Here is a 16647-nt window from a genome sequence, read left to right as displayed (position 1 = left end):
GATGTCAAACTCCATCCATTACACCAAGAGATAAGATTGATGGTCAAACCCCACCCATTAAATTCACAGAGGCAGAGCAGGATAATGTGAGACTCCACCCTTTTCACCCAGAGGTGGAACTGTTAGAGGTTAAAATCCACCCATTATTTTAAGAGGCGGGGCTGAATGAAATCAAACTTTACTTTCAACGATTGCTTAGGCTTTGAAAAATCTAAAATATTTAAAGCATCAACAAACGACAAGAGGCAACACACATAAAGCTCAAACTAAATTCATTCACATTTTCCCCACTTCCACAAACCATATAAGGTCTTCAAGACAGGTAAATGATCTAATGCAAAAACCACATTGAAGAGGATTTATTTATCGTCAGTGTGTCTAAACAGGAAAAAACTATGCATTTTTATTCCACCCAAATGATTCACAAACTAGATAAGTTAGAGCAGAAAATGTCATATAAAACCTGTACACTTGCATAGCTTCCATCATAAATACAGCTGTTTTTGAAAGTGTGAGACCATAATGCATACTCAATAATCTACTGAAGAAACCAGCAATAGAAACTACTGCATGTACAAATCATCATCATCAACATGACTCGGACACACTAGATGAAACCACACATTTAAACTTCAGCGCTCTAAAAAGAAAAAACTAAATCAGGAATACCAGAGAGGGAAACTCATTTAAAAAAAAGAAAGTCGTAAGAATTTTGGGACAAATCGCTCTCTTCATCTATGTGCAAAAATAATGAGGCTTTATTTCTAGAGGCATCCTCCATTATAAATACAGATAAGAAAAAGGCACATTATTCAGGGTACAAAGCCACTTTAATTAGCTAAAACTACTGCTGTAAAAGTGTGGATTATTCCTTAAATAATATCTGGTTCAATTTTACAAGCGTTTAACAATAAGCTGTACAACGATCAAACAAAGAAGTGAATTACAGTTCATTTCATGTTCATGTTTAAAATGCCCCATGCATGGGAATCAAAACCTTTATTCACTTGACTTTTTTTTTTTCCCTGTAATGGACCGATCAAAGGGAAAAAATGACCAACAAATAATTTCTTAAAGCATATTTGGACAAATCTAATGCTGAAAAGAAAAACTTCTTTGACCAAACTAGCAAAGACGAATCTCTCTCATCTGACAATACGTACAAAACTCTGAAAAATGCACCGCCAAGCTTAAAAAAATAGCTTCAAAAATAAATCTGTCCTTCGCTTTTGAACAGCATCAGCACTCCGTATTCTTGTAAAACACTGCAACTTAAGTTTCTAGAGAGATCCTGTACATATTTCATGGTTTTGAGGTCCGTGTACGTTTTGTTGGAGTAACCAGCGGCTCCAAGCCTCGCTTCATGGTGGATTTCGGAGAGGCGGTCTGCGAAGGAGCACCTTCCATCTTTCTTTGAGACCTTGTCAACACCTGGTCCTCTGAAGACTTACTGTCCACATCTAAAGTCTGTGGTTCTGGAGGGATTTTCTGGAGCGCTGATTTCTTTGAGTCAACTTTAATCGTTTTCACTCGCTGTGCTTTATCAGTTCTGACCAGTTTTTTGCTCAATTTGTTTGCGGAGGCGTGCGCACCAATGGCTTGTGTTATTCTTTTGAGTCCCTGCAACCTCTTTGTAGAGGAGCCGTCTTCACTTTTCAAAACCCGCTCTTTCAGGACAGAGTTTGCCTTCGCTGTCTTGCTCAAAGAGGAGATCTTTTTAACAACCACAGATTTTGGCCCTTTTTGTGTCTGCAGTTTCTCTTTGTCGTCTTTCTTTGGAATAATCGTCGCTTTCAAACCAGCACTCTTTAATGCTTTCTCTTTGCATTTCTTGTTTTGCTGAACCTGAAGTTTCTCACGCATGTTCGAGTACTTCCGAAGTATTCTAGCACTTGCTGGATTCTTCGCACTGCCTGCGGTCGCACTGACGCTTTCAGGAACCTGCACTGGTGTAACTCCAGCAAGACTCTGCGCTTTCGTACAGATCCGAGTGGCTGTTGTAGGTTTAGGCTTTTCTTTACTCATCACGGAGATACCCTGACCAAGAGCTTTTGAGATTAGCCTTTGATTCTTGGGGTTACTCTTCACCGGCGATGCAATAGCAAACTTTTTCAGATGTTTCTTCAATCGTTCGGCTTGGAGGCTTGGGAATATCCCGTTAGCAGACCCCGCTCCTGCTGACGAAGAGTGGAAACACAACTGCGTTTCAGAGGGAAGTCTGGTGTTCACCTTTTTCACAATCACCAAGGATTTCGTTTCAGTCGACTGCAGGAACCAGCGGCAGATACTAGTCAAGTCAAAGGGCTTCATGAAGAGCATTTGCACAGGGGAAAACTTCTGCTGCTCTAACGGTCTTGACTTTCGGACTCTGCGCTTGCTTTTCCAGATTTCTTTAAGCCTGTCTGCTTTGTTTTTGTGTTTGGGTGCAGGCTGACCCTCCTTGTCCATCTGAACCCAACCTTTCTGCATCTTATCAAACTTTGCGTTTAAATTTGAAATTAATTGCTGGTGTTCTTCTCCTCTGAGGGCCTCCAGAAATTTGGATGGATTACAAACAATTGGTTCAGACCTCGGAAGACTGGGTACATGGAAGAATTCATCAGAGCCTTTAATCTGGGACTCTGTGTGCTTTTTATTTTGTATTTCGAGTTTTGAACTGGATGGGATCTCTTCGGCGTCCCCGCTTGAGGATGCCGAAACCTTATGTATCCTCGAAGGGCGTTTATTTGCAGTAGGGGGTGTTGTTGAGCCACAAGGCTTTTCTGTATTTGATGCGTTCCCTCTTCTTAAAGACATACGCCCAGGGCTCTCTAATGCAGATTTGTCATTGCAGGGTTGTTCTGCTGTTACGCCGGCACTGCTTCTTAAAGGCATGTGCCCATTAGCCTCTATTTTCTTACTGGAGGGTGAACTAGCAGGTTCACTTTTAATGGAACACTTAACAGGAGATTCCCTGGTAACAGTTTGTTTATTAGTGCTAATAGTTCTGCTTCTTAGAGGCATACGGGTTGCGCTCTCTGAAGGTGTACACAAATCTCCAATACTCCCTTGATCACTTGCAGAACTGTTTCCTCTTAAAGGCATCTGCCCTTGAGTTTCCGAATGGCCGTCAGTCAGACTGTTTGATTTACTACCACAGAGTTTTTCAGTGTTACTTCTGCTTCTCAAAAGCATATTTTCAGAGCTATGTGGAGACTTTTTGTTGGGAGAACAGTCTCCACTAACCGGCAGTTCAATAGGACTGCTTTTACTTCTAAGTGTCAAGTTTTCAGAGGCTTGACTGTTCATTTTGTGTTGTTTTTCACTCTCTGTAGTATTGGAAGCAGTGCTTATAGTCTCTGGAAGTACTTCAGGAGGCAAAACACTCGGCGGCTCATTCGTTTCAACTTTTGGACTTTGTTGCTTGGCTTTCCCACTTTTTGATTTCGGTGTCGTTTTGACTGCATTATCTATAACTGGATGGTTCGGTTTCTCTATAGGAATCTCTACAGGCTCAGAATTATGCTCTTCCCCAGTACAAACATTAGTTTCAGCAGACTGAGTCTTCGTGTTTGCATCATTGGCATGATCAACAGGTTCAGACGCACCATGCTTTACAGAGTCTTTCACTACGTCAACACTGGCTTTTGAAACTCTACTGCGCAAACATCTATCTGAAGACACTGTGTGTTTTGTACTTAAAACTTTTGGAGGAATGGAATCTGTGTCCTTACAATTTGCAAGCGCTTGAACAGTTGAAACTTCTGCAATTTTAGACCCTGATAAATCCTCTTCCTTCTTCTCCGGTAGCATTTGGAGATTAGGTTCAACATCCCCCAGTGTTTGCTCTTGAGCATTTCTGTCCTCCTCAGTGTTTGCATTCACTTCTGATGCCTCTGATGGTTCTTGGACATCTGCAGTATCAGTTTCAGCGTCTGTAGGGCTCGTAGATTCCCTCTCATTATTCTGTTCATCACTAATTTCAATAGTAGAAGACTCTGGGTCCATGTTATGGGATGCAGGACTCAATGATGGCTCCAAAGACTGACCTTCACAATCAGGCTTACTTTCAGTACCACAGTCCACCTCTTTCTCAATAGGTACAACTGAGGGATTGCACTGTATCTCTTTAATAGGTACAACTGGCGGATCACACTGTTCTTCTTCAATAGGTACAACTGGTGCATCACACTGTTCTTCTTCAATAGGTACAAGTGGGGGATCACACTGTTCTGTCTCTACAGCCAGTTCTGTTGTTTCTGTGGACTCTTTGGCTTCTTCCACATCCATGTTTTCTTCTTGCTCTACTGCATTTGGAGTACAACTCACAGTTTCTAAACTCACATCTATCTGCATACTTGCTTCACTCTCCTTACATGAAGGCTCATGGGAAATTTGGCTATTTGTTTCAGTTTTATCAGTGTGACTGGTTTCAACCATCAGACTTATACCGGTAACTTTGACCACATCCCCTGGCATTTCCTCCTCCGCTATCTGCTCCGATGATAACTTCTGAATAATGTTCTTCATGCAGTCCCCTGTAAAGGGCGCATTTACTAGAGGAACACTTCCAGAAAGAGTCTGCCTCGGAGTTACTGAAGTTTGCAAGTCTGCCAAAAGCACGGGACAATTCCCAACGGAATCATGTATAGGTTTACGTGCTAGTGTTCGGACGGTTTTTAGCTCCAAATACTCCTCAACATACTTGTGCCCTCTTGTGCTCTTTCGGGCATTCAGTCGTGGATGCAGTCGATTACGAGATTGAGGCTGACATTCTATTATTGATTTTTTAATATAAACCAAGTCACAGTGGCTATCAGGATCACTAATAATACAGCTTAAAGAGCCATTCCTTGGCCTGAGGCATGACCCTTTTCTGCTTTTCCTGGCAGTTCTTGGAGAAACTGATAAAACAACATTAGATGCTTTGTGAACTGTGGAGGGGTTTACAACTGCATCCTCGTTTTGAGCAACCGAGGACATGTCTGTGTGTTTTGATAGCAGGTCTTCTTGATCAGATGCCGCAGTACATGTACACCGCTCAGCACTGCACAGACATTTCTTTACAGAATCACCATGTTTCACTTGCTGAAGGCTTGAACCTAAAGACTTTTTAATTTCCTGATGATCAGTAGTCGTCTTAGTCACTGGAGAACTTGCATTTTCCGGCTCAACAACTGTTCCACACGATGATGAAGATGAGAAATCTTCCTTCTTACAAATGTCAACTGTTTTTTCACTGGTTGCAATACTGCTAACATCAGCGTTTAAGTCCTCTGAAGTAGTTTTTTGACTTCTAGCAACAGATTGAGTCTTAATGCTCAAAGCAGCATCCACAGAGCAAGTTCTTTCAGGCCGCTGAACCTCGGACCTGCTTTCAGAGGACACAATACTGCTGCTGGTTGTTGCTTGCTTCTCGGGCAAAGTTGAAATAGGTGCTTGGAAATGGTTGGACACGGTCTTGACTTCGCTTTGTAAGAAGCCTAATGCGTCAACTATCTGATGCTGATGATGCAAACACAGCTTAGACATGAACTGTTCCAAAGTGGAGGCCGACTGTAGATCCCCCACTTGGGCAAGACTCAGATCGATGGAGTCCCTGAAAGACAGAGCAAACAAGTTATGATAAGTATCTGGGTAATACTGAAATGCATGGGGCACACTTTACAGCTTCCATCAGTTAAAGCAGGGGTCACCAATCCTGGTCCTGGAGGGCCGGTGACCCTGCAGTGTTTAGCTCCAACTGGCCTCAACACACCTGCCTGGGTGTTTAAAGTATACCTAGTAAGAGCTTGATTAGCTTGTTCAGGTGTGTTTGATTAGGGTTGGAGCTAAAATTTACAGGACATCGGCCCTCCAAGAACAAGTTTGATGACCCCTGAGTTAAAGGAACACTCAGTGTTTTGGGAAATAAGGTAGTTTTACAGTTAAGCTCTTACGTTTTATCATTGTTAAATCTATTCAGCTGATCTCCAGGTCTGGTGGGAAGACTTCAGAATAGACCATTAGCATCTTGCTCAAAAATTACCAAAGAGTTTAAAAAATTTCCCCATTTAAAGTTAGACTCTTCTGCAATTTCATCATGTACCAAGTCTGGCAAAAAATGAGGTTTTTGAACAAGATGCTAATGGTCTAAGACGGGTCAATGAATGATGCTAAGCCAAGCTAAAAGTGTTCCTGCCAGATCCAGAGATTGGCTGAATGGATTCAACAATGGTAAAACTCACCTTTATAACTACAGGGGAGCTGTAAAATAAGCCTAAGTTTCCTTTAAACCTTTATAAAAAAACATATATGATAACTTCATTGACATTGATTACAATAAAAGTGTTTTAAGTCATAAAAGCTTTTAAAAAAAATCTTGTAATACCCCCAGCAGCACTCCGGGTTTACGTCATGAGTATGTCAATATGTTAGTTTGTGTAGTAAATACATTAACTTCAATTATAAACAATATTTGTACATTATTAATCATAGTTCAGCATTAACTAATGCATTATTAAACTCCACATCTGTGTTTGTAAACATTAGGTAATGCACTGCAAGTTAACAAGAACTAATAATAAACTAGTCTCTTATCATTAATGAACAAATACCATATTAAGTGTATTATTTGTTATGTTAGTAAATTTGTAACTAACACCAACTAATGGAATCTTATTGTATGCATGAACATGATGAGAAAACAAGACTAATGAACTTGGTCATAATCTGATTTCTTTTACCTTTTAACCAACCGTGCAGCCGGACTGACGTGGACTGGAGAGTTCTTTAAACACAAATGGTCTTTGCTTAAATTCTTCTTAGTTGAAAGATCAAGAACTCCATCTACAGGATCAACACAGATCATTTAAAATACCACTTCTTTACAAGCACTTTGTATGCAGTTGAATTATTAGCCCGCTGTATATTTTTCCCCAACTTGTTTAACGGGAAGATTAATTCACACATTTCTAATCATAATAGTTGTAATAGCTGCTTTCTAATAACTGATTTATTTTCTCTTTGTCATGATGACAGCACATAATATTAGACTAGATATTCTTCAAGACACTAGTGTTCAGCTTAAAGTGACATTTAAAGGCTTCACTAGGGTAATAAGGGTAAAGTTAGGGTAATTAGACAAGTCACCGTATAACAGTAGTTTTTTCTGGTGGTTAGGTTTTATAAATCACATGAAGGCTATTAATTTTAACTTCAACTGTATGTGTATGTATATATATATATATATATATATATATATATATATATATCCATAACTATATTCTCTACCTTGCTGGATGTCCTCTACTTTAATCTTCTTCACAGAGAGGTCCAGCGGGGCGTCTTGGTCCACCATGATGAACTTATTCTGAGCAGATAATGCACCGACAGCAGCAGATGAAGAGACTCGGCTGGTTTTCACAAGGCTTTGGTCCTTTTTTCCATTGGTTTGAAGGGAGTCCTGAGAGCAGCTGTTTCTTGAGGTATAGTATGTAGTTAACTTGCTGAGCATCTGCTGCATGACACCACAAGCCACCACGGGGATGTGCGGATCGGGGATTCTTGGTGTGTATTCTGTATTAACAGTATAATTGGAAAAACTTTAGTTAAATTGAATGCAGATGATTCCAAACAATAAGAAATGTGTGATAAGGAAGGGATTAAATATATACAGCTGGTTGTTACTGCAGAATAAAACTCAACAGGTCTATTAGCAGTTGTTGAGTAAGACTGAAGGGTTTATTCTGAGATAACAACCAGCTTGATGTATTTTATCCCCATTATTAAACAGCTGCTGGCCACAAGATGAAACTATTAGACACAAAACATTGTTCTGAGACATGATAGATTATTAATCCTTTAATTAAATGCAAATGGAGCCTTGAGTCACAAGATTCGGTCCAAAACAGTAGAGGAGACAGACAAGGACATAAACATACACTTATGCAGATGATACATTTATTTACACACTGGATTTATTAAATCTTCTCTTTGACTAGAATAAATATTTAAGTCATTTCAATCAGTTTAAGATTTAAAATTGAGGTTTATTTCATTATCTGAAAGCTGAATTAATAAGCATTGATGTGCTGACAATATTTGATCAAGATGCAACGATTTAAACTGGAATCTGAGGAACCAAAAACTAAATAAATACTGAGAAAATATACCTTTTAGGTTGTGCAATTTAAATTTTCTATGCATATTACTAATCAAAAGATCCAAATATTTTTTAAGAAACATACAAAATGTCTTCATAATACATGATATTAACTTAATATTCAAAATATTTTTGGCGTTACACAAAAAATACATACCATTTTGACTGGTTTTGTCATCTAAAGTCACATTTGTTATCACATCATCATCATACTTTTTTTTTTAAAGCCACATCAGCAACAACAGCTATTTTCATGACAAAAACATTGAATTAATAAATACACAAACAAACAAATTAATACATACATTTTATAATATCTTTAACATTAATTTATGATAAAATTAAAAATGTTTTCCTGGTAACCCTATGCTAAATGCAAAAACTATTTATTAAAAATATGCACAATTAAAAACCACAAACTAATACATGATATGACGGCTGTGTCTGAAATCGCCTACTAATCAGCTGTTAGAGAAGTACAGTCTATACCAGGCATGTCAAACTCAATTCCTGGAGGGCCGCAGCCCTGCAGTTTAGTTCCAACCCAAATTAAACACACCTGATCAAACTAGTTGAGTCCTTCAGGTTTGTTTCTGCGGCCTACAGGTAAGTGTGTTGGAGCAGGGTTAGAACTAAACTGTGCAGACTTGCGGCCCTCCAGAAATTGAGTTTGACATCCCTGGTCTATACAGTATGAATGGGAGCAGTATGCATAGAAATCAGACGTACTACATCTGCCATTTTGTCATGATCACATGACCTACGACTTGCATTGTTTCACTCCCATTCATGAATTCTCTCGTGGGGCATCATGGGATAGTGCAGCATGCATTGGATGTGCACTTTAGAATCTCGCCGAGAGTAGTAGGTCATCTGGGTACTTCTCGCATACTGATTTTAGTGTACCATCTAGTATGGAAGCATGCAATTTTGGACGAAGCCAATATGTTTTTAACATTAATATATGATACAAACTCTAAAAATGAGTACACGTTGCTGAATACCTCTGAGCAAGTTCATACGTTTTTTGCAGTCATGAAAAGCGGGACAGTGCTATGGTATATATATCATCACTTAAAATGCCAGCGATACTCACCATTTCTGTGTAACACTGCGCTGAGGAATTCATCGGACTGCCACTCGAGCCTGCTGATATTAGAAGGGTCTTTACCTAGTAAAGGTTTTCCTCCACTTTCCACAATCTGCTTGTTGAGTGCAGTTATATGCTCCTGTCGACGAGGGAAAAACAAGATAATAAAGGCGGAGGTGTGTTCTTCTACATACACACATGCAACATGTACTAAAATGCATTCATTAAGCATGGAGGATGAAATTAACATACAAATTAACATCCATTGCATAGCTAGAGCAAGAACAACAAAGGTAGATCAAAACGGTTCTGCCAAGGTGTCTTGACATTTCAGGAAAGAAAGGGGAAAATGTAAATGAACAACAAAAAAAAACTACCTTCACTTTTTCTCGTCTTAAGCAGCAGAAAAGACATTTTTCATCAAATGATGAATGTGACACGCTCGCAGGCTTACAATCTGTGGATCCAAAAGAAGAGGCAGAGTTCAACCGTGTGCAGGGATGGGAGAGATACTCTACTGTATCCAATGCTGCTACTTCAGTACACACTACTGCAGGGTTTACACACTAACTAGTGCTCCCTTTCTTTGCATGAAAACAGTCAAAGCTTCTGCACATCAGCGTAATGACTAGTGGTGTAACAATGCATTGCATCAAGTATCAAGACTAAGAATTGATGCAAACAATAAGTTTGTGATATATAGTTTTATTCAGTGTGTGTGTGCATGATATTAATATAAGTGCAGGTAAACGAAGACCGAATTTTGAAGTGTCGCATGAGAAACGAGTGACTCAAATGTCAAATTTCCAATATAATTAGTTTTTTATTTACACTCGCTTTAGGTGGTTTTCAACTTGTGTGTAACAGTGTTAATGAGAATAATCTCTGACAAAGCAAATATTACATCCGCGTGACTGCATTATGTTTGCCTTGTTTACTGTGGCTAGGTTACCATTACTTAATGGAAACACATCCTAACTCTCTTTTTTAAGCGAAAGATTCACTTCAGGTTTGTATGCAAACCCAGCTATACTTCTATAAATCTCTAAACCTGAAACAAAAACAGCATAACCTGACTTTATTAACATGTGAAACTGTTGTCAGAGTAGCTGCATGAGCCACAGATGCACTCTCACACATTTAAATTGCAGATTCAGTAGTCACATATTTAAGTCAGTTTTCAGGCAGCTCATGGGTCATCGTTACATCCTTATATACCATCCACTTGTGCAAAATATCACGAGTTCAGTATTGTGATGCGTGTAGAACTGTGACTTGACTGTATTGTTACACCGCTAGTAATTATTTTTATTCAGATCCTCAAGTATCACCAGCTGAAAGTCATTTTAGCTTTAAGTCTGCATGAACTGAAAGATGTTGACTTATTTCAGTATGTTGATTTCTTCCAGCTGAAATGGAATATTGAGTAGGGGGTGTGGCTTTCTTTTTGCGCATCATTCTCTTGTGGTAAGCTAACCGTAAGGGGGCGTGGTTAAAAATATTGTGGCTGAAACTGAAATCAACAGAGAAGAAGACAATCCAAATGCACTTTGATTAAAGATCAAAGTTTTGTTTGTTTGATGGATAAACTTGCTGAGATTACGTGTTTACCAGAAGCAGAGTTTCATATTAACGGTCCAATTTTACATTTAAAATAATTAATATTTTTAATAGTTTTAAAATCTGTTAAATAAAATATCTAATTAACTGCATGCTGTTAGGGTTGCTAAGCCTGTGTGGACTTCAACAGACTCACCTTTAAAGGTCCCATGAAATTAAAATAAAGTTATTTATTATATTCATTACTATATAGTTATTACATGTTAGTCCTAAGGATATCTATAATCCAGTGTGCTGCAAAACAGTGACAAAATTCATGTTTAGAAGATACAAAACTGATATTCATTCATTAATCCATTTTCTTTTCAGCTTAGTCTCTTTATTATTCAGGGGTTGCCACAGTGGAATGAACCGCCAACTATTCCAGAATATGTTTTTACGCAGCAGATGCCCTTCCAGCTGCAACCCATCTCTGGGAAACATTAATACACACTTATTCACACTCGTACACTACGGACAATTTAGCTTACCCAATTCACCTGTACAGCACGTGTTTGGACTGTGGGGGAAACCGGAGCACCCGGAGGAAACCCACGCGAACACGGGGAGAACATGCAAACTCCACACAGAATCGCCAACTGACCCAGCCGAGGCTCGAACCAGGACCTTTTTGCTGTGAGGTGACAGCACTACCTACTGCACCACCCCATAAAACTGATATAGTCTGAAATCAATCAATGATTTTTTTCATCGACTCTTCTAACCAATCAAATGCCACTTCCGCCTTCTGATTGGCTGTTCATTTGATGTGCTTAAGCTCAACCACTCTCACTGGCAGAACTGTGAGAAAACACGCTATTGGCTGTTTTTAAAGGGGAGGGGCTATTCTATCCCCCGCCCTCTCATCATGTTTCAGTTGAGATTACATCAAATATATAAAATAATAAACAAAATAAAAGCACAAAGCACTTCTTGGGACCTTTAAAGAACGCAACTTCTGAATCGAGACACAGATATTGAGTAGGGGGTGTGGTTTATTATTGAGCTCCTCCTCTCTTCTTTCGCTCACAGTTAGAGGGGCGTGGCTAAGCATGTCACCCATCTGTCAAACTGACATCTAAGAAAGACTGGCGTTCCAGAGCTGAAGCAGACGGGCAGATTTTGATTAAAGATTACCAAAACAAACAGATTAACTCATTAATTGTTCACTTTAATACCAACAATGCATGCTGGCAAAAACATCTAAATCATTTTGATTTCATGCTAGCTTTAAATATACCGAGTAACTAACTGTGCATTTATTAAAAATAATTATTAATTACTTGAATATTTAGCTTAATTGCTAAAAACACCATATAAACATTAATATTAAGCAAAATATGTCTGCATTCAGCCTTTCTGACAAAACAGCGTGTTTTAAACGGTGGGCATTTGAGTTTGAACATCTCCATGGTGAAAACAAAGACAAAAGAGCACTGAATAAAGGAGTGCGCATGGAAACAGTTGCTAGGCAGCACACTGTACTTCACCAGAGACACTGAGGCTGACGTTTCAATAGCTTTGAATGTGAATCTGTGTCTGCGCTCACAATGATAACAGCTGGAATTAAAATAACTTTAACAAAGGCTTTATTACAGTGAACACCTTTTGACTGCAGGTCTGCCATGTATGAGATCTGAATATGTTGTATTTAAGAACTGTGATATTGCCAGATGTAATCATAACGCTTTCAAATCTGATAAAACACAATGCAGCAACACCAGAAAGGCTCATGAATAAGTATAAGCACTCATTTAGATATATTCATCCAATCCATGATGAGTAATATTCCATGTTGTGCAGTGAATTCCACTTTTATGAGCATGATTCTGCCTGCGTTTACCCCATCACTGAAACCTCTATATCTGAATACTGCAGTAAAAATGACCATAATAAACAATCCATAACACATGGAAAGAGAAGCGCAGATCTCCTCCTATTCTTCACACACTACTACCAAACAAACAGCATCCACCCGCATCACTGACAAAACCAACTCATTTGCATGTAATTCCTTTATAAATACCCTTTCTAGCAGTGCTGTACATACATCTGATGAACAGTGGAGAATACATGAATGAGGCTCTGAATGATCACAACACACTGAACTCATGGATGACATGCAGAGCAAATAAAGATGTCAATACTAAAGCAATATGAGCCGTCAATTAAGCAAACATGCTCATTCTTACTGTAGACTTCATGTGAACATATGGACTGGGAAACATACCTTTCAAAAGCCTGAGATCGTCCAGAATTTGTGTCCTAAGAAGCAAATCTGAGATTCTGTCAAGACCTGTTCAGAAAAAGACAAGCGTTCACAATCAGTTCCTCACAGGGATTTATGCTTTTATACAAGCAAAACATCAAATACAAAACAAACATTTCATTACTATCAGATTAAAATAATAAAAACAATACTAATAATAGCCAAACTAACAGATTATCAAAATAATTGTTAGTTGCAGCTCTTAATCCAATAAAATACATCTTGATTAAAGTTACAAATGGTACAATTGCTTGCGCCTGAATGCTTTGAACTCTCTTAAAACTGCAAATGAAACTTTCTCTTAAGTATTGATAATTACAACCACGGATTAATCAAAGAGCTACAAAACAGTATATTTATAACAGTATATATATATATATATATATATATATATATATATATATATATATATATATATATATAGTGAACTTTGAGTACCATTTAAATGATACTCCACTAAGCAAAGGCAGTTTTTGAGAGCCTTGTTTTTGTCAGTAGATTTATTTTGTGTGTTTACTATTTTTTTGTATTTATCTTTTTTCAGTATGTGCTTTTTAATAACCAGTGATACTGACAGACACAAGCCCTGCATCATACGCTGTAGGCAGTATAGGGATGCCGCAATACTTGCTATAATATTGAAGGGTTCAATACTCATTTGGATATTGTGTTTTTTTTTTCAATTTTGCATAATTTAAAAATGCGTTTTGCATTATCCCATTGCTTTAATTACTCTCTGATCTGGCTCATGAGCTAAAACAACGCTCTCAGCGATTAAAAGATTAAAAAAAAAAAAAAAACTACTAATACTTCCCTTCTTAGACTTTACAGACCTGAAACTTGCCTTTAGTACTTATTCATTGTTGCTCTTAGTTGTGTAAATTGCTTCCTTGTCCTCATTTGTAAGTCGCTTTGGATAAAAGCGTCTGCTAAATGACTAAATGTAAATGACCAGTTATGATGCACAAATATGCCTGGCTCAGAACGGTAAGACTCAGTTATGATCAATATTTATGTCCATCTGTCTGACTAGAACTCTATTGGTTATGCCTTGGAAAGTAAACATTGGGAAAATTGTGTTTCTGCAAGCTGTCTTAATATTAACCAAGCAACTAAAGATAATGAAATCAATCAACACAGCTGTATTTGAATTATACAGTCAAGATTATATATATATATGTGTGTGTGTGTGTGTTTATAGTGTTATTTGATCATATTTTTCAGTTTATGTTACTATAAACTGCAGTTAGATACATGAAAAGTGCTGTTCCTGTTCTCTCTGCTAGATTGGATTCTTGTTGTATTGTGTGCATGCATTTCTGATTCTGACTGTATTTTGCTTGTGGAGCTTTTATTTTATTTGACAGTGTTTTTTTTACTGATCCTAAAACCGGATTGAATCGGGAGAAGTCTATATTATTGCACACGTAGTAGTTAGTGAAACCTGTGCATGTAGTCTATGCCATCCAGTATGTCATTTCCCTTTCAACTTCAAAACCACTATGATTGAAACGTGACTTCCTCCTCCTGAGTTTTCAGAAACTGACACTACCAGCTCTACGGATTCTCTCTCTGCTTTATGCTGTCATCATGTTTAGACACAGCCGGTCCTCTTGTCATACAGGACAGTTTCAATCCACTGATTTATTTTAATGGACAATGGCAATGCTGGTTTGCAGCTCTCCACTGTGTCAGATGTGAGATGTTGTTGTGCTGATTGTAAAAGGCCTCAGTCCTCTGTCAGTCCGGCATCACAGTGCTGCAGTATTATTATTATTCCCTCCAGAACTGTCTTGAGCATCTGTCTCACGCCTCCAGAAGCCACTGCGTTCATTGTGTTTGGTCTTGGTGTTCTGAGGCGCAGCTCATTTATTAGAGGTGAATTGTGGTCAGAATTGCAGTGTTAATTTGGGCTTTACACAGAAAATAATGGAAAAACAAAAGCACTGTGGTTGTTTTTCCTCAAGAAGCATGTTAAGTTAACAAACTGCTGTCATGTTTACTACAGTGAACTAATAAACAATAAGAAATATTGTAGTTTGTATTACAGTAACTGAACTGTGGGTGTATTGTAGTATAATATACACTACAGTGGTGTTAACTCCTGTATTGGGTCATTTGCTGAAAACAAGCAAAAACACTATAAATACGCCCTGCCTTACGCGTTTATTCTCATGTGTGCCCATCCCAAACCGTTTAAACAAACAAAAGCTTAAAAATATTTCTAATAAAGGCGTCAGACAGGATTATTATGTTAGAGAACAACCTTCTCTCTCCTCTTCACGTTGACAGCTCAATGCAGACTGACGTCATTTCAGACCGGTGATATCACAGTGGGCCAAAGTGAGACACTTCTCACTTTCTTTCATCCACTTTCACAATTATTCATCATCATCATCATCATCATCATCTGACTGTAGGCCGGCTGAACAAGAGCGCGCTTTAAAAACAATAACAACTTTCGGTCGACCGTGAGCGCGCACAGCCCGGCCAGTGCACAGAACTGAAGATTAATTACAAAACCTTGACGAAACATGGACCAAATTTACAACAGATGATCGTGTTTATGATCTGCAGTGATTGCTCTATTGCTAAAGATCAAATATTGAACGTGGTTTGGTCCGATCCTGTCGGTTAGCCTTATTAGCAAGTTAGCTACAGGTATTAGTGGCCAGATTTCAACGAAACTAACGTAAATAATCAGTAAAATCATTGAGCGGGTGTTGTGTGTAAAGTGCGCTGCTCTTACCCACACTGCGAATGAGTTTAGACCTCCAGCAATCCGAATCCTGGCGAACTGGAAACCTCTCGTTCGTGCAGAGCCGCTTGGTTGCCAAATTCGCCATTTTCTCCAGTGAGCAAGCGCAGGGGAGCGCGCACGCTCACTGATAGCATTGGCATGTGACGTCATGGCGCACGCTCCTTTTGTTTTTGCGGACTACACTGTCACCTGCTGTACGATGTGCTCAATGATTTACACTCACCGGCCACTTTATTAGGTACACCTTACTAGTACCGGGTCGGACCCTCTTTTGCCTTCAGATCTGCCTTAACCCTTCATGGCAGAGATTCAGCAAGCTACTGGAAATATTCCTCAGAGATTTTGCTCCATATTGTCATGATAGCATCACACAGTTGCTGCAGATTTGTTGGCTGCACATCCATGATGCCAATCTCCCGTTCCACCACATCCCAAAGCTGCTCTATTGGATTGAGCTCTGGTGACTGTGGAGGCCTGTCTATATATTGCTGAATGCAGTTGTATTTTCACGTTTTAGTTTTGTGATGTCATATTACCCAAACAGAAGTTTCATAGATTGAAAAACATGAGTAATAAATACATTTCTGTGTATTTAAATATGTCGAAAACCCCTTTTGTCATGCAGTTTTTTATTTATTTTTCTGTCTGATGCCCATGCATTTGTGTCACATTTCATATCTTGTATGATATTTTAAGACTTAAATTACATGAAATATAGTGTACACATATTTACACGTGGAACACGAAGAATAAAGATTTAGTTATGTTGCACATTTGAAAAAAGAAAAAATATATACATTTCAATA

General features: G+C 38.6%; 3 protein-coding genes across 5 annotated transcripts in view; 1 reads left to right on the top strand and 2 right to left on the bottom strand.

Moving 5' to 3' along the window:
- nrxn1b (neurexin 1b) overlaps window positions 1-16647 on the bottom strand; it is a gene marked incomplete at its 5' end in the record, with an annotated part of 604334 nt that overhangs the window by 276851 nt on the left and 310836 nt on the right.
- The window catches only part of nvl (nuclear VCP like), a 37282-nt gene that overhangs the window by 3693 nt on the left and 16942 nt on the right, over window positions 1-16647 (top strand). Inside the window, exon 3 of the mRNA XM_087277774.1 lies at window positions 7288-7445. The gene's annotated coding sequence lies outside the window, so the exon portion shown is untranslated. The remainder of the gene's footprint in view (window positions 1-7287; window positions 7446-16647) is intronic.
- On the bottom strand, window positions 345-15944 carry wu:fc17b08. Of its 3 annotated transcripts, XM_087278805.1 has the most exons (8): window positions 15830-15944; window positions 13042-13107; window positions 9590-9669; window positions 9219-9351; window positions 7252-7536; window positions 6705-6807; window positions 4170-5578; window positions 345-4134 (listed from the first exon to the last, which is right to left on the bottom strand). In XM_087278805.1, exons 1-8 carry the CDS (start codon window positions 15924-15926, stop codon window positions 4130-4132), a joined length of 2178 nt encoding a protein of 725 aa, XP_087134931.1. In that variant the 5' UTR covers window positions 15927-15944; the 3' UTR covers window positions 345-4129. The 3 variants fall into 3 exon arrangements, with proteins under 3 accessions (XP_087134931.1, XP_087134929.1, XP_087134930.1); XM_087278803.1 differs by having other exon boundaries at window positions 345-5578; XM_087278804.1 differs by lacking the exon at window positions 9590-9669 and having other exon boundaries at window positions 345-5578.

The sequence above is a fragment of the Danio rerio genome, chromosome 13, assembly GCF_052040795.2.
Source record: "Danio rerio strain M-AB ecotype USA chromosome 13, GRCz13ab, whole genome shotgun sequence".
NCBI lineage: Eukaryota > Metazoa > Chordata > Actinopteri > Cypriniformes > Danionidae > Danio > Danio rerio.
The sequence above is the reverse complement of the archived record's forward strand: the minus strand, read 5'-3'. Positions and strand labels throughout refer to the sequence as shown.